The sequence below is a fragment of the Equus asinus genome, chromosome 10, assembly GCF_041296235.1.
Source record: "Equus asinus isolate D_3611 breed Donkey chromosome 10, EquAss-T2T_v2, whole genome shotgun sequence".
Classification (NCBI taxonomy): Eukaryota; Metazoa; Chordata; class Mammalia; order Perissodactyla; family Equidae; genus Equus; species Equus asinus.
In genome coordinates this window covers 80,171,530-80,193,713 of record NC_091799.1, presented here as the reverse complement: position 1 = coordinate 80,193,713, position 22,184 = coordinate 80,171,530, and the positions used below count along the sequence as shown (strand labels likewise).

General features: G+C 40.7%; 1 protein-coding gene across 3 annotated transcripts in view; it reads left to right on the top strand.

Moving 5' to 3' along the window:
- Positions 1-20,641, top strand: part of SKP2 (S-phase kinase associated protein 2) — a 30,700-nt gene extending 10,059 nt beyond the window's left edge. Inside the window, exons 3-10 of one of the 3 annotated variants that reach the window (XM_014831176.3) lie at positions 2,463-2,574; positions 5,120-5,263; positions 6,608-6,742; positions 8,261-8,359; positions 9,804-9,934; positions 15,586-15,637; positions 15,808-15,915; positions 17,945-20,641. In XM_014831176.3, the coding sequence (XP_014686662.3) occupies positions 2,463-2,574; positions 5,120-5,263; positions 6,608-6,742; positions 8,261-8,359; positions 9,804-9,934; positions 15,586-15,637; positions 15,808-15,915; positions 17,945-18,158 (995 nt within the window). In that variant the 3' untranslated portion in view covers positions 18,159-20,641. The remainder of the gene's footprint in view (positions 1-2,462; positions 2,575-5,119; positions 5,264-6,607; positions 6,743-8,260; positions 8,360-9,803; positions 9,935-15,585; positions 15,638-15,807; positions 15,916-17,944) is intronic. The other 2 variants (XM_070519762.1, XM_014831177.3) reach the window with 2 other exon arrangements.
- The last annotated feature ends 1,543 nt before the right edge of the window (positions 20,642-22,184 follow it).

Here is a 22,184-nt window from a genome sequence, read left to right as displayed (position 1 = left end):
AACAGACCTCAGCCTATAGTATATGTTCATTAAATATATGGATGGGTGAATGTATCAGACATTGTGCTAGTTCTTGGAAATACGAAGATTTTTTAAAAAATGGAGTTCTTGTTCTCAAGAACTCTTAGCCTAGTGAGAGCCTAGACAGATGAGTAAGTAAATAAAAAGTTGTGGTTAAAAAGAAAAAAAAGTGCCCTGTTCTTGGTGGTGTCCTGGGAGGCCTTCCATAGGAGTTGGGGCTTTAATAGCAACTTGATTTTAAATTAATAGCAGTTGGGGAGAGCATAGCATGTACAGAGGCACTGAGATGTGGGGAACAACTCATTCTAAGAATTACAAGTAGCTCCAGATGGTTGGAACCTATTTTTAGATAATGAACCTAGAAAAATATGAGTTGGGCCCTGACATGAAAGGTTTGAACTTCATGCTATGTAGACTAGACTTGAGGCTAAATGTTTGGGGGGACACCATTGAAGGGTTCTAATTGAGGGAAGGGCATAATTGTTTTAGAAAGATTGCCCAGGAATACTCCCCAGAGGCCCCAACTGAGATGTTTATCGCTCTCCTCGATGCTATTCTCCCTCATGGTCCCCACAGAGCCTGGTGCAGTGTCCTGGCACCTTTTAAATGGGGGCAGGAGTTGTATTAGTGTTCTCCAGAGACAGAACAAATAGGAGATATATGGAGATTTGTTATAAGGAATTGGCTCACACAGTTATGGAGGCTGAAAAGTTCCAAGGTCTGCAGTTCTAAGGCCTGGGGTCCAGGAGAGGCGATGGTGGGTTCCAGTCTGAGTCTGAAGGCAGGAGGAGACCCGCATCCCGGCTCAGCGACAGAGCAAGCCACTTCTCCCTTAATTAGCCTTTTGTTCAAATCGGACCTCTGACTGGATGAGGCCCACCTACATTGGGGAAGGCCCTGTGCTTTTCTCAATCTGCTGATTCAGATGTTAATCTCATCCACAAACCCCCTCACAAATACACCCAGAAAAGTGTTTAAGCAAATATCTGGGCACCCCTTGATCCTTCACGTTGACACATGAATTAACCATTGTGGGAGGAAAAGGATGGCCCTAGGATCCACGTAGGAGATCTGGAGGTAGAGACTGGGAAGGCAGGCTGTTGAACTCATCCAACCACTCTCCGCATTTCTTCAGTGCATACTTGTTTGCTTCTTGGCCGTTGTTATATTCTCCTGATCTTGTGTGTTATTCTCTACGTTCATATGTAAGAGTTTAATGCTTGTTGAATAGCTATTTAGAGATTGCTTTTATAAGACTAACAAAAGTGGTCTTCCTGCATCTACCTTTTTCTCCTTCCAGTTTATTCAGATCACAGCAACCAGAGTGATCCTTTTAAAACTTACATGAGACGCTGTCATTCCTGTGCTCAGACCCTCTAGTGGCTCCTCAGCACATTCAGAGGCAAAGCCGAAGGCCTCATCGTGGGGTGGAAAGCCCCACCTGACCCGGCCTCTCTGACCTCATCTTCTACCTCACACCGCCTTGCTCATTCTGTTCTTTTACGCCGGCCTCTTTGCTGTTCCTCAAAGCAGACATGCTGTTCCCAGCACCTGAACACACCCAAGGTACTCACAGGGCTCACCTTGTTCAAGCCTTTGCTCCGTGATTGCCGTCTCAGTCAGGCCTCCCCTGACCGCTATGTTCAGCCTTTGAACACCTGCCCCACGCCCCCATCATCCCCTTTCCCCTGCTTAATTTTGCTGCATAGCACTAATCAATTTCAACATATCATGTACTTTTTTTTTAACGTGTGATTGTCTGTTCCCACCCTCTAGAATGTAAGCTCTCTAAGGTAAAGTATTTTGTCTGTCTCATTGACTGCTCTTTCCCCAACACTTAAGACGATACTGGGCACCATAGCAGGTGCTCAGTAAGTATATGTGTTGAATTTCTTTGTTGAATTAATAAACAAGAGCACCTTTTGATAGTGCTCTTTCAGGTAAATTGACTTGTCTGTGCTTTCTGTAAGTGTGGAAGAAGAGGGAGGAAGGTTTATTTGCCTTTTAAATAAGGTCACGACCTGAGAAATCCACCACTGAATCCACTTAAGAGAGAAATGAGGCATTCCTTAGTGACCCAAAGCATCATGGTATCTTAGATGATGTTGTGTGATTCTGGAGACGGGTGGGGACTTGCTCTGTACCACCATTAATACAGTCCTTGCCTCAGATGGGCTGGTGGGCACCGAAGGGAAGAATGTTATGAAAAATAGTCTTGGTTTTTTCTTTTCTCCTTTGCTGAGAAAGTGGTGCTTACTTCAGGGTACGTAGAAGGAGTGAACAGAAAAAAAACAGTTGTGACAATGAGTAATTCGATTAGCATTAAATTCCCATTTTACGCTGCATGTCGTGTATCTTTTACGTGCATAAAAAGACTCATTAGACTTGATAGGCTAAGAGAAGGGTGATGGAAAAACACATTTTTTTTGTTTTTCTTGAAGGTGTTTCCTGGGACTCCCTTCCAGATGAGCTGCTCTTAGGAATCTTTTCCTGCCTCTGCCTCCCAGAACTCCTAAAAGTCTCCAGTGTTTGTAAGAGGTGGTATCACCTAGCGTAAGTATTCTTCACCCCTTTTGATACATATGGGAGAGGAAGAGAAAAGGAGGGTTATTAACTTATTCATTTGGATCTGGTGAAACTAAAAACCAAGAAAAACAAAGCAAACTTAAGTATCTTCATATTTTTATTAATCGGTGTCTTCATTTCACAGTGGAAGGGGAGAGTCTCCTGGAGATGTAAATTTACCCCATCTCTGAAACCCCTTTTCCCTGTGTTCGGTTTAGCCCACGTTGGTTGGATGCTGAGTCGGGGCCAGGCAGTGTACAGAGTGAAGGGAGTTCTAGGGGTGCATGAAGGCGCAGCCGTTCCTCACACCGGTGGGCTGGGTAGTGAGTGCAGTGGGGAGAGAGAACGCAGGGCTCTGGCATTAGAGCTGAGTGGAAACCCAGCCTCTGCCACTCAGGCTCTGTGTGACCTGAGTGAGGCCCTTGACACTTCTGAGCCTCTCCCCCTGTCTAAGGTGGGGATCGTGCTACCTTCAGGACAAGGCAGTTTGGAGGATGAGGATAAAACATAAAGATGCCCATGCAGTGCCTGGCTCGTGGAAGTGTTCAGCACATGGCAGCCAAGAGTTGTGGGTGTTTTTGTTAGTTTGGATGCAACACTTTTCAGGTGTGGACAGTGAGCTGCACATAGAAAGACTTGGTGAGCTGAGAAGGCAGTAACAGGCCAGAACCAAGGGAGGAAAAAGGCTTTGTTTCAGTTTGACCTTTTTTCCACCACCGCCTCCCCCTCCCCTAGTCCCCATCCAGCCCCTGGCCATCCTTTGCTTTGTGCTTAAAGGCTTTTTCTCTCTTCTCCTCCACACATCTGGGGCTCTCACTGTGAGAGAGCGGGAGCCCCTTCCTCTCCCTTGGGGTGGAGTGGGGGGAGGGGGCTGGAAATACGATGCCCTTGGTGTTTACAGGAGCAGGCTCTTTGCTTAGAAAAGCCACAAGGAGGTCTGCTACCTGGAATACTGAGCCGGGCTGGTTGAGTTTCACTTGTCCCCACCCAAGTGACCCCATTTTGATTTTTTTTTTTTACCAGCTGTCCTTTCCATGCAGAGTCTGTTAATCTTCATCTCAGTTCTCATAAAAGTGATAACTGGCATTTAAGTGCTCCTTATGTGCCAGGCACTGCGGTCCTGCCTTCTTAATAATAGAGGTCAAATCACAGAATGACAATTTCTTTATGCAGAATTAGTTCAAAGCCCTAGCCAGTGGCCTGCTTACTTTAAGCAGTATTAAAAAATAAAATTCTAGGAGGCATTTAAAATACTCCTTCAGGGGCTGGCCCCGTGGCTGAGTGGTTAAGTTCACCCACTCTGCTGCGGCGGCCCAGGATTTCGCTGGTTCGGATCCTGGGCGCGGACATGGCACCGCTCATCAGGCCACACTGAGGCAGCGTCCCACGTGCCACAACTAGAAGGACCCACAACTAAAACAAATATATAACTATGTACTGTGGGAATTTGGAAAGAAAAAAACAGAGAAAACAAAAGATTGGCAACGGTTGTTAGCTCAGGTGTCAATCTTTTTTTTTTTTAAGATTTTTATTTTTTTCCTTTTTCTCCCCAAAGCCCTCCAGTACATAGTTGTATATTCTTCGTTGTGGGTCCTTCTAGTTGTGGCATGTGGGATGCTGCCTCAGCATGGCTTGATGAGCAGTGCCATGTCCGCACCCAGGATTCGAACCAACAAAACACTGGGCCGCCTGCAGCGGAGCACGCGAACTTAATCACTTGGCCACGGGGCCAGCCCCTCAGGTGCCAATCTTTTAAAAAAAATTAAATAATTAAATGAAATATCCCTTCATGTGCTTGATCTCATGGTTTCTTTTCTGCTCAGTTGAACTAAGCTATGGATGTTAAAGCTCCTTTATTGTACTGTTCAGTACATTTGGTACCTTCTTTTTGCTTTAGAAACACTATCCAAAATCTAAGTAATATTTTTCCCTTTTCCTTTCACATATATATATGCATAGTTCTGTGCATGTATATATATATTTTTCAAGCTTAAAGAATATTGTAAAACAGCTGAACTCTGACTTCTTTTTCCTAGTGGATGTCTGATAGCCCTATCTTACAATAAAGTAAAGCTAATTTTCTTTCTTTTAGTTATATTTACATGTTATTTAGGGTAATTGTGCTAACCTGTTCATGCTTAACAAAAATGCCAACTGGGTTTATTTAGGCCATTTGAAACATACCTAGTCAATAATCACTTAAGTAATTTCAACCATCATTTTTAAAGTCGTCAAATTAAATTGAATGCTGGAATTTTATATCTGGTTCTGGATCATTGCAAATAATAGCGTTGAACTATCTAATTTGAAAATAAAAATAAAGAGGAAGATGGAAGCTTATCCATGATATGACCAAGAAATATTCAATAGTGCCTTAAAAATATCATAGCTAACTGTATAGTTAGCTTAAAGATTCCTTCGGGATTTGCTTCAAGGCGGGTTAGTGGCCATGTCCTCCTTGTTACTAGCGGTGTCGAGGATCTCCAGTATCCAGTGCCCGCGACCGATCAAATCGAGCCCTCTTCTTTTCCAGGTTCGATGAGTCTCTGTGGCAGACCTTAGACCTCACAGGTAGAAACCTGCATCCAGATGCAATTGGCCGGTTGCTGTCCCGAGGGGTGGTTGCCTTCCGCTGCCCACGATCCTTTATAGACCAACCATTAGTTGAACATTTCAGGTAAAAAGGAAAAAAATCCCCGGAGAAGACTGTTTCTAAATCTTGAGGTGGAAAACAGATCAAAACTTTTTTTCTCTGCCCAGCCTTACGGCCCGTGACAGGTCATCTGTGCAGTGTGGGATGTTAATTGCATATTTTGCTGTGTGGCCTTTGTGTTGAAACATGGCACAGGTTTCAGTGATGCTATTCCCACTTTAACTCGGGGTTACTGTCAGGCTCTTCCCAGGGTGAGGGATGCGCATTTAGCATCTGAAGTGGGGTCCTCAGCAGATGGGCGACCTGACCTCCCATGAGGCAGGAGCTGAGTGGAGCACCCACCAGCACACGCAGGCAGCCTAGCTATTTCCCCACTGCCTAAAGAGAAAAGTGTGAGAAGTCTTTTCAGACTTCGTAGCTCTGGGTTTCCGATCCTATTGTGGACAAATTGGCAACTTGAAAAAATGCCCTTTGTTTGTTTTGTAGAATATTTTGAAAAAACATTCCTCAGTTACTGATAGTTTTGCAATATGGTTAGTGCAGTCTCAGACTTGAGCAGATTAACTAGATAACTAGATACTGAACAGAAGAATAAGCTAAAGACAGCAGAGCTAGGGATGAAACCTGTGTCCCAACTCAAGTACTTTTTCCCTTTTCTCTGTGGTCATATGGTGGCACTCCTCCCTCACTGGTCGTAATCCTCCTGAGGCTGTTCATCCTCTGTCTCCTTCCCATTGGGCTTTCCTTTGTTCACTCCAGGGCCTGTCCCTGGCTTCCTTCCTTCTGGATCCACACACTGTCCTTGGACAAGCTGTGTCCTGTACACCCACCTTTACGCCTGGACTCTCAAGTGCTCATCTCTAGCTCAGCCTTCTCTTTCAAACTCCTATTTCTAATTACCTAAAAACTTCCACACTTGAATTTCCTCCGTGTACCTCAATATTAGCATATCTAACAATAAACTCACCACCCTTCACAACTTGCTCTTCCACTGTCTTCCCTGTTTTAGTAAATGCCACAGCCATTTATCCACTCACCCTCCATGGGTGTCATCATAGGCATGATCTCCTTGTCACCCACACCCAGCTCATTCTCGTGCTGCCCAATGATTAATTTGTGAGTGGGCCTATATGGGCAGCAACATCTTGACTTAGCAAAAGTACTTTTGAATTTTAAAAGGAATGAGGATGGGAATTAGCTGGTAGCAATTTGTTTTATGACCGAAACTGTAGCTGATACTTGAAATGTGTATTTAGTGTCTTGTTTGTGATTGGCTGCTCCTTTGGAGATGGGAAGGGGTTGGGTGTGATCTGGATGTCCTTGTTTGAGCTGCCTTATGGAGCCCCTTTTCTTCTCTTCTGTGTTCAGCCCTTTTCGTGTACAGCACATGGACCTGTCGAACTCAGTCATCGATGTGTCTACCCTCCATGGCATTCTGTCTCAGTGCTCCAAGTTGCAGAATCTAAGCCTGGAAGGCCTCCAGCTTTCGGATCCCATTGTCAAGTGAGTGGCAGCCAGGAGCATGTCACAAAGGCAGTTTTTATGTGTGTTAATTTTGTTTTCTGCATATCACTGGGGTGCCCCTGTGTCCATATCCAGAGGAACTCAGGAAATATCCAGTGCAGTCTTCCCACTTCTGCAGAACTTTGCAGGACTCATCTAGGCAACCGAAGTTTGCTTGTTAACTATATGCCAGGCCTTGTGCTAGGTTCTAGAGATATCAGGATGAATAAAGGCATGGTCTGTGCCTCATTCATGGGAAAGACAGATAATCACAGTGCTCTGTGTTTGTTAAATGTGTGGGTGAATATGTGGCAACACGCAGCAAGCTAATTAAGTTTAGAGAGGGCAGCCTTCTCAGAGGAAGTGACTCTTCAGCTGAGTATTAAATATATTCAGATGGGAGATCTCCACGTGACGGGGCGAAAGAAGGAGCCTAGGTGAAGCTGCCTGTGTGGTTCTAAACTCTTAAGTAATTGGGAATTGCTGGAGCACAGGCTCAGAGAGGGCAGTGACAGGAGGGGAGGATGGTCAGGGACCAGATCGTGTGGGCCCTGCCATGCTGTAAGGAGTCTGGGCTCCATTGTAGGCTAGAAAGAGGGAGGTGGTGAAGAGTGGTTCTGAGAGTGGAAGGAACGTGTCAGAGTTGACATTTAGAAACTTAACTCACTGGGCACCTCGGAAGGTCCATCAGACATGGAAGAAACTAGATTAGTTAGGAACTAATTAGTAATGAACTGTTGTGTTCATTCAGATGAGAAATGATGAATCCTGATCTAAAAAAAATAGTAAGAATAATAGTAGCTAACATTTCTTGAGCATTTATTGTGTGCCAGGTACTCAGGTCTTTAAGGGACTTCTCGTTTAATTCTCACAGCAACCCCATGAAATATGTTCCTACTGTTCCCTTTTTACAGATGTGGAAACTGAGGCACAGAGAGGCTGAATAACTTGTCCAATAACTTGTCACACAGTTAGTAGGTGGCAGAACCAAGATTTGAACTGGTGTTGTAGTATGATTCCAGAACTCTTGCTTTTAATCACTAAGTTTCACTAACATGAGGCATTTGGCAATGTGCAGGAGAGGGCAAATTTGAGGGACGTTTAATTGAAAGAACCTGGTGACTTTATGAGTAGAAGTTTGCCTACAGCTATTTCCAATTATGAGTGAAATGCAAATACGTTTATTCCATTGCTTTTTTGTCTTTAAGAAGTATATTGATCGATGTTTCTTGTGTACTTACTCTCTGTCGGGCACTGTGCTAAGCCCTTTATTTCTTTATTTTATTTAATTGTAACAGCCCTACCAAGAAGGTACTGACGTTACCATTTCATAGATGAGTGAACTAAGGCAAAGCATCCTACTTGAGGTCATACAGATAGTGAGATGTTAATTTAAACTCACTTCTGACTCGAAAGCCTGTGGGCTTAACTACTTCACTAGCCTGCTTTCCTCAGACAGCTGGTTGATTGAGGAAGAGTGTCTTACTGGTATTGTTCTGACATTTTCCCTTTTTCTAGTAATCTTGCACAGAACTCAAATTTAGTGCGACTAAACCTTTCTGGGTGTTCTGGATTCTCCGAATCTGCCCTGAAGACTTTGTTGAGCAGCTGTTCCAGGTGGGAAAGATTTGAGACTTCACTGTAGAGCTGTTCTTTCAAATGCACAATTATCTTTCACATCTGAGTGTGAGCTGTTGCCCGGTCTCTGAACTCTTGGATTATGTAATATCCTTTGCCCTTTAAACTCTCTGTCCAAACTCAACAGCCCAATTCATTGTTTGCAAAAGACACTGTGTGGTAATCTCTTTGTTCCTATTAAAATAAGGAACATGTACTCATGTGTTTATCAACAGTATGGTTGAAAGAAATCTGTTTACACCTAACTGTACAGTTTTTTCCCCTATAATATCTGGAGACCTGACTTAATAGTTTTTTATTTAATTTGGTACGTTTGCAAATATATGCCGTGAATTTGAGTGATTCTGTTAAAAACATCTTTTATATTGTGTAATAATATCAGTATATAAATAAAGGCTACAGGGTTACAAATATTACAAAATGAGAGGGTGACATGGTTCACAGAATACACAATACTGTGTGTATGTGTGTGTCCTTTTTAATATCCCTTGGTCTCTGCTTTAGCATTGTACTTATGTCTTAATGATCTGTTAAAAGTAGATTACCTTCAAATAAGAATGTTATTAATGAGATAAAATGTAGAACCCTACATTTTCTCAGCAATGCTGGGAATGGGATGGGTAGTTTAATGGTTGGACATTTTCTTTTTTACCCTTTTTTTTCTTTTTTGAGGAAGATTAGCCCTGAGCTAACATCTGCTGCCAGTCCTCCTCTTTTTGCTGAGGAAGACTGGCCCTGAGCTAACATCCATGCCCATCTTCCTCTACTTTATATGTGGGACGCCTACCACAGCATGGCTTGCCAAGTGGTACCATGTCCACACCCGGGATCTGAACCGGCAAACTCCGGGCCGCTGAAGCAGAACGTGTGAACCTAACTGCTGCGCCACCAGGCCAGCACCTGGACCGTTTTCTTTGAATCGCTCATTTGCTCAGTTAGCAGAGGCCAGATACAATGAATGACTTTCTGCAGTGTCAGCATCTCTTTATTCCTGGTACCATCCATCAATTTTTTAAAACATCTCAGGTGATTGCTCATACTGTGTGGTTGTTTGCCAACAACCTGGGTGGTTGAGAAAGAAAAGATAGAGGCTAGAATTTCTACCTCCAGTCCTGGAAGGAGGTGTGAGCCTTCTGGAGGAGAGGAGAGGGCTCCCCTCAATTTCCAGAAGAGGGCAGCATTCCCTAAGGCCTTGGCTCAGGCACCTTTCTGAGGCAGACTGGGGCAGGGGAGTGTGTCAGGAGGGGAGAAGGCATTTTCAGGTAGCAAAGGTAGCTGCTTGAGAAGCAGAGGTGCTGTGCGTACAATGGTAAGGATTCTGTGGGTTTGTATTGTCTTCATTTGCAGCTGAGGCAGTGCTGCCTGGTGGACTCCTTCCTGTGTGACGCTGTCATGCTTTCCTTATTACCCTCCTTGTGTGCAGGTTGGATGAGCTGAACCTCTCCTGGTGTTATGACTTCACTGAAAAGCACGTACAAGTGGCCGTCGCGCATGTGTCGGAGACCATCACCCAGCTGAATCTTAGCGGCTACCGAAAGAATCTCCAGAGATCAGGTCAGACTCTCTTTCCCCTGGGCCCTTAACAACAACCACAACAATAGTAGGTCTGACTGACTGAGCATCTTCAAAGTGCTGTCCTACATAAGTTGTCTCAGGCAATCCAGTGTGTGTGTTCTTGATCTCATTTTTCACATGAGGTGGCCGCTGATCAGAAGGGTTAGGTGAAAGCAGACAGCTGGTGAGGTAGGGTCAAGATTTGAATCTAGAATCCAGAAGTGGAAACCCTTATACTTTAAAACTATTTATTTTTAAGCAGAAGAACGTCTTTTGATCAACTAAGTTATTAGATAAACCCCCAACATAGAAGTAGATAAATGCACAATTTGATTAGTATTAAACCGCGGTTCTCCGTGGGGGGCAGTTTTGCCTGCAAGGGGACATTGGGTGAGGTCTGGAGACATTTTTGATTGTCACGGCTGCAGGGGTGCTACTGGCATCTAGTGGGTAGAAGCCGGGAATGCTGGTGAACAATGCACAGGACAGCAGAATCACACACAAAAAATAATCGGGCCCTAAAGGTCAGTAGTGCCAAGGTTGAAAAACCCTCTTATGAACCCTGTTTGTAAGTTCATATTTATAACTCTTACTTTTTAATTTAGTCTAAGAGAGCAGTGAGGTGGTTTGGATGAACACAGGCATTTGAATTTGGGGGTCATATGTCACGTTACAGTCTTTATAAGCCTCAACTTTCAGTTATGCTTTGTCTAATATTCAGAAAAATCTGGATTCGCAAAGATAAGTGTTTGCAAATGGCAAGAGTTTTTGAACAGCTTCCCCTTGCGATCCTGGGCTAACATTCACCCTTTGGGCTGCACAAAGCCGAGTTAAAGCAGCGGTGTACCTCAGCCCTCTCCTGGTGTCATGATGCTATTAGCTCATCTTAACGTATGTGTTTTGTCTATTATAGTCTTGATTCTACTCTAAAAGGTTTGAATCAAACATTTGCAGAGTGTATCTTCTTAAAATTTAAGCAGCATTTGAAGCACCTTCTCCAGGACATGTTGTATGCTTTGGGCAGTAAGATGTGTCAGGCAATAGAAAAGAGAAGCGAGATTTTCTTGAGTGGCCAGGGGTTCGGGTCCTTTGCCCTCACTTATGTCCAGATGCCTGCATTTTCAGACAGGGGGAACGTTTTCTTTATAAATCTGTAAAAGCAGCAATTGTGTCTTTCTTACCACTCCCCTGCTCATGTATTATTTATATCCTACACTTTTTTCCTTTAAACTCTATTTTATATCTGGTTATAGAATTATATAGTCATTCTCAAAACTATGTAAAATATGGAAAAACACAAAAACAAATTGTCAGTCTCACTAACATCTTGCCTGTCTTTTTCCTGTACGAAAGTGTTTTTTGCAGTGGGACAAAGTATATGAAATACTTCGTAATATGCTTTTTTCCAGATAACCCCATTTTCAGTGACTACGCCACATCATTTCCAGTGGCTGTGTGATATTTCATCACCTAGATATGGAATAATTTGTATTGGTTCAATAATTATCAATTGATCTCCTTGTAATGGACATTTAGAATCCTTGCAGTCTTCCCCTTGTGTAAACAGCTTCATCATGGACAGAGACACATCGTTGAGTGCATTTCAAAGGGTGGATCCTTAAGTGGAATTGCCGAGTCAAGCATTAGGCACCATTCTCAAGCTTTGGATAGTTCTTGACAAATTGCCTGCTGAGAATTTTAAACTCCCACCAGCGAGCATCCTCTTCACACTGAATCCCATTGCTAATTCTTCTCTCTTCATCCCCAAGAGAAGAGAAGGCAGTGCCCTATTTACATTTTTTTCCCAAATCTGAATTTCTCACTTCTTATTGAGAGTTTTCTGAAATGAATCAAGGTTCTGGGTACAAGGTTGAGCAACTGTGCTGTAGGCAAACTGCTGTTAATTTTGTCCAAGTTTGGCTTAAAACTTTTCTCTTTGTTCGTCCAGAAAAGAACAAATAGCCTGCTCACTGAGTTTTGGCAGGAATAATAGGTATAAAATCCTGCTTGCTGGATGCATTCAAGGCCAGGACAAAGATGCAGAGTATAAGTTGAGGTGTTTTCTTAATTATACAATGGAAGTCAAAGATTTTTAAACTAATGTCTTTAACAATAGCACAGACTATTTTATTATACAGAAGATAATATGGATTTCGTTTTAGCTCCTAGACTGGTGCTAGCCTGCCTGGGTTCAAGTACCCACTTTGCCCTTTACTGAGTAGCTTTGAGCAAGTTGCTTAACCTCCCTGTTCCTCAGTTTCCTCATCAATAAAATGGAGATAACAGTAGAACCCATCTCTTGGGGTTACAGTAGGGAATAAATGAGTTAATACATGCAGCACACTGACCTGTTCTTGACACACAGTGAGAGTTCAGAAATTGCTGGCCACCCTCCTCCCACCAGTCACTGCCTCCCCGTGGGGCAGTAGGTGAGCACTGAACGAGACCTTGGAGGGCCTAGCTTTTGGTCTTGGGTTTGACCTTGACTTCTCTAGCTGAAATTGTCTTTGCTCTAAAGTGACTGGTTACTTTCAGTGGTTTCTAAGATCCCTTTTAGCTCATGTGGTTCTCTAGTTTGTGGTAAAACGAGGAGGACAGTGAAGAGGGAATCTTGGCAGTGACTGCTGTTTACTAACCCTTCTCACCAAGGGATGGCAGGGCCTCAGTGTGATGGCTGGAGACGGAGGCTAACTGGTGTCGTCCCCCAAGGTTTTATACTTTCCTAGATGGTGTCAGAATAAGATTGTATCTGATTTTGGATTTTGTTGACGGTTGGTTGGCTGGCTAGATGATGGGTCGCTCAAAGTGGTATTGTGCACTTTCTTCATTTTTTGAGTCATTCATTAAACAGGTGTTTACTGAGCACCACAGTGCACAAAGCCGTGTTCCAGACTTGGGAGATGTGGCCTTGAACAAAACAGATGAAGTCATCCTTGTGCGGCTTACATTTGAGTGAGGGAGCTAGACAGTCAACAAATAACTAAATGTTACAAAAGGAGGTGAAAAGGCACGGAGGAAAAATCAAGCAGAGTAACCAGGTAGAACATAGCGGGAAAGGGGCTATTTTTAAAGGGAACACTCAAAGAGAGGGCCTCTCTGAGGAAGTGACACTTGAGCAGAGACCTGAATGAATCAGTAAAGAAAGGTGTGAGCCATATAGATGTGTGAGGTGAAGAAAGAACCTTCTAGAACTAAGGACCAGCAGGTGCCTTTGGAAGAAAATCACATGTGCTACTTTGTAATCAGAAAATGAACCAATAAGTCTTATTTATTTTTAAAAATAGGCAAACTTCATTCATGTTTGAGGGTTTTTTTCTTGATATGGGAGCCAGTATGTGAGAGGGAGCAAGGAGGATGTTGATAAGAGATGAGATAGCTGAGAGTTCTCTAAGCAAAGGCAAAAGCTTTGTTTTGGTTTTTTCTGAGTGAGCTGGGAAGCCATTGCAATATTTGGGGTAGGGAATGGTATGATCTGACTCACCTTTGAAAAGTTCCATTCTGGTGCTGTGTTGAGAAAAGGCTGTAGGAGATTAGGGTGGTAACGTTCGAGGTGGCAAGAAATGATCAGATTTGGGGCACTTTTGAAAGCCGACATAGCAGGATTTGGTAACAGATTGGGTGTGGGATGTGAGAAAAACAGTCAAGTATGATTCCCAGGGTTTTGGCCTAAGCTGCTGGAATCAGTGAAGTTAGCACTTACTGAGATGGGGAAGACTCTAGAGAAGGAGCAGATTTGGGGGAGAAATCAAGCATTTGGTTTTAGGCATAAATTTGAGATGCCTATCACATCTCCCAGTGGGTGTGTTGAGGAGGCAATTGAAAATGCAAGTCTAGGATTCAGGGTAGGAGAAGGGGCTGACGATACAGCTGTAAGAAGAAAAAAAACCCTCCAACATTAATGAAGTTTCTCTATTTTAAAAAATAAATAACATTTATTGATGTATTTTCTGATTACAAAGTAGCACATGTGACGTTTCTTCCAAATTCTGAAAAGTTACCTCTAATCCCACCACTCTCGGTAACTGCATAAGGTTTGGGTGCATTTCCTTTCAGCCCTTTTTCCAAACCCTTTCTGAGTGTGAGTTTGTGTGTAAAATAGGAGTTTGTGAAGGTCTTTTAACTAAATTGAGATTATAATGCATTGTATATATTTTGTTTTGTTTTCACTATACAATATAGCCTGAATATTTTTTCAAATCATGCAATGTTATTAAAAAGCTTCTTAATAGCTACTGTTATCATTGTGTTCCACAGAATGGATGACAATTAACCTATTAATCTAAGTGGGGGAGGGGCTATTATAATTGTTGCTACATGAATGTCTACAAGCATATCTCAAATTGTTTTTCTAAAAGTGGAATTACTGAGCCAAAGAGCAAAGTGGGTAATGCCCTGAACACTTTTTTTAAAAAAATCAATTCACCCTCAAAAACAAAAATCAGTTGACTCTCCTGAAAGGCTGCATAAAATTAAATATCCACTTGTAGTATTGAGGACCTGCTTTATTATATTTCATGAGTTCTGGGTATTATAATAAAATTTTTTTAATATGATGGCTGAAAAGCAATATTTTAGTTTTACTTTGCATTTCCTGCTCCCTTTTTATTATCTCTGTATTTTACAAAGTATTTGTTCTTGTTCTTTCCCCATTTTCTCCTGTTTATCTTCTTTTGCTCTTTAGATAATAAGACCATTAACTCTCTGTTTTATGTATGTTGGAAGCATTTATTCCCAGTTTTCTGATACTTCTTTAATTCTGTTTGTGTTTTGTTTTGCTTTAAGGTGGTGGTAGAGTTTTAAAATTTTTATGTAGTAAGTTATTAGTGTTCCCTTTATGTTTTCTTTTATGTTTAGAAACCCCTACCTAGCCCAAAATCTAATGAATAATTACCCATATTTTTGCACTTAGAACTTTTTAAATATATGTGGAATTGTATTTGGGTATATTATTTGAGTTGGAGAAATAAATTTTTTCCAGTTGTGGTAGCAATTTTTTTTTTTTTTGAGGAAGATTAGCCCTGAGCTAACTGCTGCCAATCCTCCTCTTTTCACTGACAAAGACTGGCCCTGAGCTAACCTCCATGCCCATCTTCCTCTACTTTATATGTGGGATGCCTGCCACAGCATGGTGTGCCAAGTGGTGCCATGTCCACACCCGGGATCCAAACCAGTGAACCCCAGGTCGCCGAAGCAGAACGTGCACACTTAACCGCTACGCCACCAGGCCAGCAATATTATTTTTGAATAATTCATTATTTCCCCTATTGATTTTAAGTGCTACCTTTATGATATGTTGTTCATATATACATAGTGATGTTTGGTTTTGCTTTTTGCTATTGTGAGTGGGATTTTTTTTTCTATTTTTCCAGCCAGCTATTGCTGATACATAGGTAGGCTCTGGAGTTTTGTTAACTACTCATTTTACACAGTTCTCTTACTATGTAAAAATAATAGTTTTTCAGGTGATTCTCTTGAATTTTTTAGTAAAAAGTCTTATATGCCAAGGTGATAATTTTTTTTCTCTCTAATAGTCTGCAACTCTAATAGTCTAACTAGTCACAAACTTCTAGCATAATGTTAAATGATAGTATGGATAGTAGATATTCTTGTCTTGTTCCTAATTTAATAGTCACCATCATGTTTTTTTCTAGATGTCTCTACCTTAGTTGGAAGATGCCCCAATCTTGTCCACCTAGACTTAAGGTATTTTTTTTTCTTTAATCATTTTAAAATAAAAATTGAAAAATCATGATTGCTCATTGAATGAGGAAAGGATGCTAATATGTTGAAGGAACTAGGTGGTAAACTATTCTGGTCTTCTCCATCTAGGACTGATGGATAGGTGTTGAATTTTTTCTTCTGCTCTGTTACAGTGATAGTGTCATGCTAAAGAATGACTGCTTTCCAGAATTTTACCAGCTCAACTACCTCCAACACTTGTCACTCAGTCGGTGCTATGATATAATACCTGAAACTTTACTGTAAGTATTTTTGTAACCTCTGGGTGTCTTCTGAGAGTCTGGTGTCATTTCCTTCCTCACCAAGGCCCTTTCCCAATGCTGTTACAAGCACATTTCCTCTTCTGCCATCCGCCATACTTCCTTTTCTTACTCCCACCTACAGTTGCTTCTTTTAAGTACTGTCCACTGCAGAATGACTTAACGATTTGGCTAGTTTGGATATCCCAGAACCAAAATTGTCATGATTATTACAAAGTTCTCACACACTCTCATTTCACAGAAGGATTTAAGATTGGGGCAGGATTGCTGTCATCTTAAGCGATGATAAGTATAAACCTCTATATATTGCGACCTTTCTTTAGACCCCTGTATTCAGAGATTAGTTTGTTTTAAGAACAACAGGAATTTGTTCTTCTTGATTTTCTTTTAGTCTATTGTGACCTCCAGACCTTATTGTCCCCTTATGAACACCAAGCGTATTTATTTTATTTGGGTAGTATTTTTGTTTTTTAAATTACTTTTCATCTTGTATTCAGCTAGCATATATTAAACATCTATGATGTTTAAGACACTTTGTTGAATATCGAATAAATACGTTTAGAAGGGTAGTGGGAAGGCTGGGAGAGCAGGTGAAGCATGGAAGGCCTTAAGGCCAGCTGAACGGCTTGACTTCCGTAAACATGAGGGAAGCGTCAAAGATTTTGGAGCAGGGGAGTAACATAATCTGAGCTAGGCTTTAGGAAGATGCCGTGGTCATTGGTAAAGAGAACAGGCTGGAAGGAAGAAAGATTGGAGGCAAGGCGACCATTACTATAAGGAAAGTTAGGGTTTTTTTTAGCACTTACTGGCAGTGTGAAAATATAAAGGATGCTTCTAACTCTCGGTCATTGATCTGCAGTGAGATTTTGATGAAATTCCAAACTAAATATTCCCTTTCACAAGACTTTGTACTGTGTCCCAACCTAGAGCAAATATAGATCAGAGAGATGAATTTCTAAGCACATAGATCTGGGTTAAGAAGAAAGAATCATTATCAAAAAGTATTTACTTTGGGGAAACAGGCTCCCTTTTTTCTGTGGATGAGAATTTCACTGTTCAAAGAGATGTATTTCACCTAATGTGAAATACTTAAGAGGACTGGCTTATATGTGACAGAAAAAAAAAATGGCAATGTGTTGAGAGGTGAAATGGCTACAACTGGTCACCCCTTTTTTCCATCTACCCAGCCCTCTCTAAAATATCTTAGTGAAGTTACTGTTAGGTTTCATCATATATAATGCAGTTGTTGAGTATTAACCATTATTAAGAGTTATCAGAGGGGCTGGCCTTGTGGCCGAGTGGTTAAAGTTTCATGTGCTCTACTTTGGCCGCCTAAGTTTGCAGGTTCAGATCCCTGACACAGATCTTCTCCACTCATCAGCCATGCTTTGGAGGCATCCCACATACAAAGTAGAGGAGGACTGGCAAAGATGTTAGTTCAGGGCGAATCTTCCTCAAGCGAAAAAAGGAGGAGATTGGCAATGGATGTTAGCTCAGGGCAAATCTTCCTCAGCAAAATAAGAGAAGTTATCAACCCTGCTGATAGCTCCTTTTGAGAGATGGAGCCTAGTTCAAATAAAGGTCAAGTCTGTATCCTTGAATTGCATGTAACCTGTGGTGATTTCAACTGATACTACAGTAAAACATTTACTTTTACCATCGCTAGCTTGCTAGCTTCTCCTCACAACACAGCATAAATCATTTGGTATAAATCAAGAATGGAGAAAGAAAGCAAATATGGTTGGATTTTAAATATACCTTGGAGTTTTTAGGTTGTTAGAAATTCAGCAAAACGCACTGGCATGTTTCCTAAGGCCATGTTGCCCAAGCTATGGCCTGGGCTCCGTAGTTCGATTCAATTTGCCGTTTTCTCCAGTCATTGATGGCAAATTATCTTTTCAGTTTGCGTTTTATAAACTCTGATACAAATTGTAAAAACTGGGTCATGTAACTGTAGCGGAACAGTTTGCATAGATGCTGCTACTCTGAAAGTCTCTCTCTTCCTTTCCAGTGAACTTGGAGAAATTCCCACACTAAAAACACTACAAGTTTTTGGAATCGTACCAGATGGTACCCTTCAACTGTTAAAGGAAGCCCTTCCTCATCTACAGATTAATTGCTCCCATTTCACCACCATTGCCAGGCCAACCGTTGGCAACAAAAAGAACCAGGAAATATGGGGCATCAGATGCCGACTGACGCTGCAAAAGCCCAGCTGTCTATGAAGTATTTATTGCAGGATGGTGTCTCTTTGGAACAGGGAAAGTAGGCAGGAAGCCCAATTGCTGGAGCACTCAGCTATTTTTATTCTTGGTTTTCCCTTTGCCTTTATTCTGCAAGTGTATTAGAGAGCCATGTGAGAGAGAAAACTATGAAGTGTCGCTTTTTAAAAATGACTGTAAACATTTCTGTCACTGCTATGCCTTTCAGAGCCTGAGTTGTAGGCCTTTTGAAACTTTAGGAGAGTGAGCCTATAATTTCAGGATACCTTGAGGGGCAAAATTTGAGCCACCTCTTTCAAGTGCCCTTCTTATGAAATCTATTTAGAATCAAGCATAAAAATCACCACCAGCGAATCTTTTTCATAGCCTATATGGTAACTTTTTTCTATTTAACTTTTCAGTATTGCCTTATAAGACATAGATTGAAGAATAAGCTATTTGTATTGTGAGCTGAACAGAAAGAATCATAGGATAGTTGATTTGGGGCAATCTCTTCTAGGGGATAGAAAAAGAAAAATACACATTTCACCTTTGCCTTTAGATTTGAAATTAGGCTCATGGAAACAAATAGTCCTGAATAATTAACTGTAAAACCTAAATGAAAAAAATAGAAAACCAACCAGAGGTATAGAATTTGAAGGCTCAAGAGGCAATTTCCTATGTCAGGTTAATCTTGCAGTATCTTCAAATGCACACTTATGAAGTATCCTGTAATGTACTGTGTTCCCAGAATTCTAAATTAGCTGAGGAAATGTAATTGTGGCCTTCTAACTTTTTGATCAAATTATGTTGACGTGGGTTCTTGAACTTTTAAAATGACTTGCTTTGTTTTAGAAAGGTGGTAGAAACTGGTCAGCCTCTGTTCTTGAAGTGTTGGATGGAATGCTGAAGTGAAGTTGCCAGCCATTTTCCTTTATTGCTGAGGTTCTTGAAGTTGTTTTTATATTACTTATAGAATCAAGTATTTTAAATTGTCCCTTTTTGTAATGGTCTCCCACGATAATTGTTTGGAACTACCCATTTTATAAGGTTATTGGACCTAAAGTTCCTGAAGAAGAACTGCGTGTTCTTTTCGATCGGGAATACACACTAGAGGCAGGTATGTGTTGCATGCAGTTTTACAGCAGTGAACACAGCTCGCACCTGCATGACAGTTAAGACTCAGATGTTGAACCTTTGATAGCATCAGTGATTTTTTTTAATGGGACATAGATGCAAAAGGATTCAATTCTACTTTTAAAATAAACACAAAACACTAATTTCTTATTTAAATTGATGACCTCCTCATATGTTCAAAATGGAACAAAAAAGCCAAAACCCCTCATTTCTGTTGACATTAATTGTTTTTTTAAATCAGATTTTTCAAATGTTAGAAACAATGGTATGAAGTGCCCTTATCGGCTGAGACCTAAAGAACATTTCGAAGTAGTGTTACACGGGAAATGATTATGTTTCAATTTTGTAGCAGTTAAGAAGTGCTAAATACTACTTGAAATTATTGTTTACAGATTAGTGACAAGGGCTGATGATAGAATCCAGTTGGACTCTGACTTCCAGGTGCCCTCAAACACTCAGTACTTCCAAACTCAAGTCCAGCCTTAAGCTATTTTGCTAACGTGTCAGAATAATCTGTATTTTTGTATGTGATTTCTACTTTTATAGACTTGTTTTAAAATAAAACACATTTTTATAAAAATTAATCCTTCAGCTAAGTTGTATTCCTTTTTCCTTTCTGTTTTTTCATTAAGTATTGTGGTTAAAATAGAAGGCATTTGGTGTGGTGTGCCATTTATCTCAGCCCTCTAAATAAGGCCCTTCCAAAGACGCCTGAAATGGTCCTTTTTGCCCCATCTACATCTTATGCTTGTTGTCAAATTAAAATGATAGTTTATAAAACTTTCTAACAAGGTGCTAAGTACAGGCCTGTTATATTTAGAGTGCTTTAAAAAGTAATAACATTTATAAAACATTTGGAATTCAAGTGATTAATGTGATAGTCAAGTACTATCAATAAAAGTCAGCACTTTTTAAATACAGGCTTGATCAGCTATCCTGTGCATTTTAGTCTTATTAGCAGACTATTTGAATAGTTCACCCTGTACCCGGGTCTTCTGGGAATTGCTTTTGAACATAGTTCATTCAAACGGTAGAATGGTGATTCTTCTTGAGTATCACCCAATTTTTTTGCTTCTTTTTTTACATCATCACTGCTATGGTTCCTTTTCTGTTTTTAATTATGAAAAATGTCAAATAAATGCAAAAAGTAGAGAATATAATGCACCTCGTCATCCATTTTCTATAATCATTAACTCATGACCAATCTCTTTTTATCCATCATCTCATGCACTTCCCCCCCCATACACACATACTCACACAGTTTATTTTGAAGCAAAACCCAGATATAATTTCATAAATGTTTCAGTATATACCTCTAAAGAATAGAGATTTTCCTGAATTCTGAAACATTAAATATCAAAATAGTGTTGAAAATTCCTCAGTTGTCTCTGGTTTTCGTGTATGGGTTTGTTTTGATCAGAACCAAACATAGTCCACACATTGCATTTGATTGACGTTCTCTCGTTTCTTTTTTATTAAGGTATAATTGACATACAACATTATATTAGTTTCAGATGTACCACATAATGATTCAATATTTCTGTATATTACAAAATGATCAACAAAATAAGTCTAGTTAACATTTGTCACCATACATGGTTACAGATTTTTTTTCTTGTGATGAGAACTTTTGAGATCTCTTTTAGCAGCTTTCAAATATGCAGTACAGTATTATAGACTATAGTCACTAAGCTGTGCATTACATCCCATGACTGACTTATTTTAAAACCAGCAGTTTGTACCTTTTGACTCACTTCACCCATTTCACCTACCCCCACCCCTGGCCTTTAGCAACCACCAATCTGTTTGTTCTCTGTATCTATGAGCTTGATTTTTTGGCTGCTTTTAGATTCCGCATATAAATGAGATCATAGGGTATTTGTCTTTCTCTGACTTATTTCACTTAGCATAATGCCCTCAAGGTCCATCCATGTTGTCACAAATGACAAGATTTCATTCTTTTTATGGCTGGATAACATGCCACTGTATATATATACCACGTTTTCTTTATTCATTTGTCTGTTGATGGACACTTAGGTTGTCTCCATGTCTTGGCTGTTGTGAACAATGCTGCAATCAACGTGGGGGTGCAGATCTCTTTTCAAGTTAGTGTTTTCTCCCATCCACAAGTGGAATTGCTGCATCATATGGTAGTTCTATTTTTAATTTTTTGAGGAACTTCCATACTGTTTTCCATAGTGGCTGCACCACTTTATTCCTACCAACAGTGCACAAGGGGTCCCTTATCTCCACATCCTCGCCGTCACTTATCTCTTGTCTTTTTGATGTTAGCCATTCTAACAAATGTGAGGTGATACCTCATTGTGGTTTTGATTTACATTTCCCTGATGATTAATGATGTTTAGCATCTTTTCATGTACCTGTTTGGCCATCTGTATGTCTTTGGAAAAATTATTCTGTTGTTCTGCCATTTTAATGGGATTGGTTTTTTTGCTATTGAGTTGTATGAGTTCTTTATATATTTTGGATGTTAGCCATTTATCCAGATACATGATTTGCAAATATTTTCTTCCATGCAGTAGATTGCCTTTCCATTTTGTTGATGGTTTCCTTTTCTGTGCAGAAGCTTTTTAGTTTGATGTAGTCCCACTTGTTTATTTTTGCTTTTGTTGCCTTTGCTTTTGTGTCAAATCCAGAAATCATCCCCAAGACTGATATCAAGGAGCTTACTGCCTGTTTTCTTCTAGTTTTATGGTTTCAGGTCTTACATTCAAGTCTTTAATCCATTTTGAGTTAGTTTTTGTGTGTGGTGTAAGATAGTGGTCCAGTTTCATTCTTTTGCATATGGCTGTTCAGTTTTCCCAACACCGTTTATTGAAGAGACTGTCCTTTCCCCATTGTGTATTCTTGGCTCCTTTGTTGAAGATTAGCTGTCCACAGATGTGTGGATTT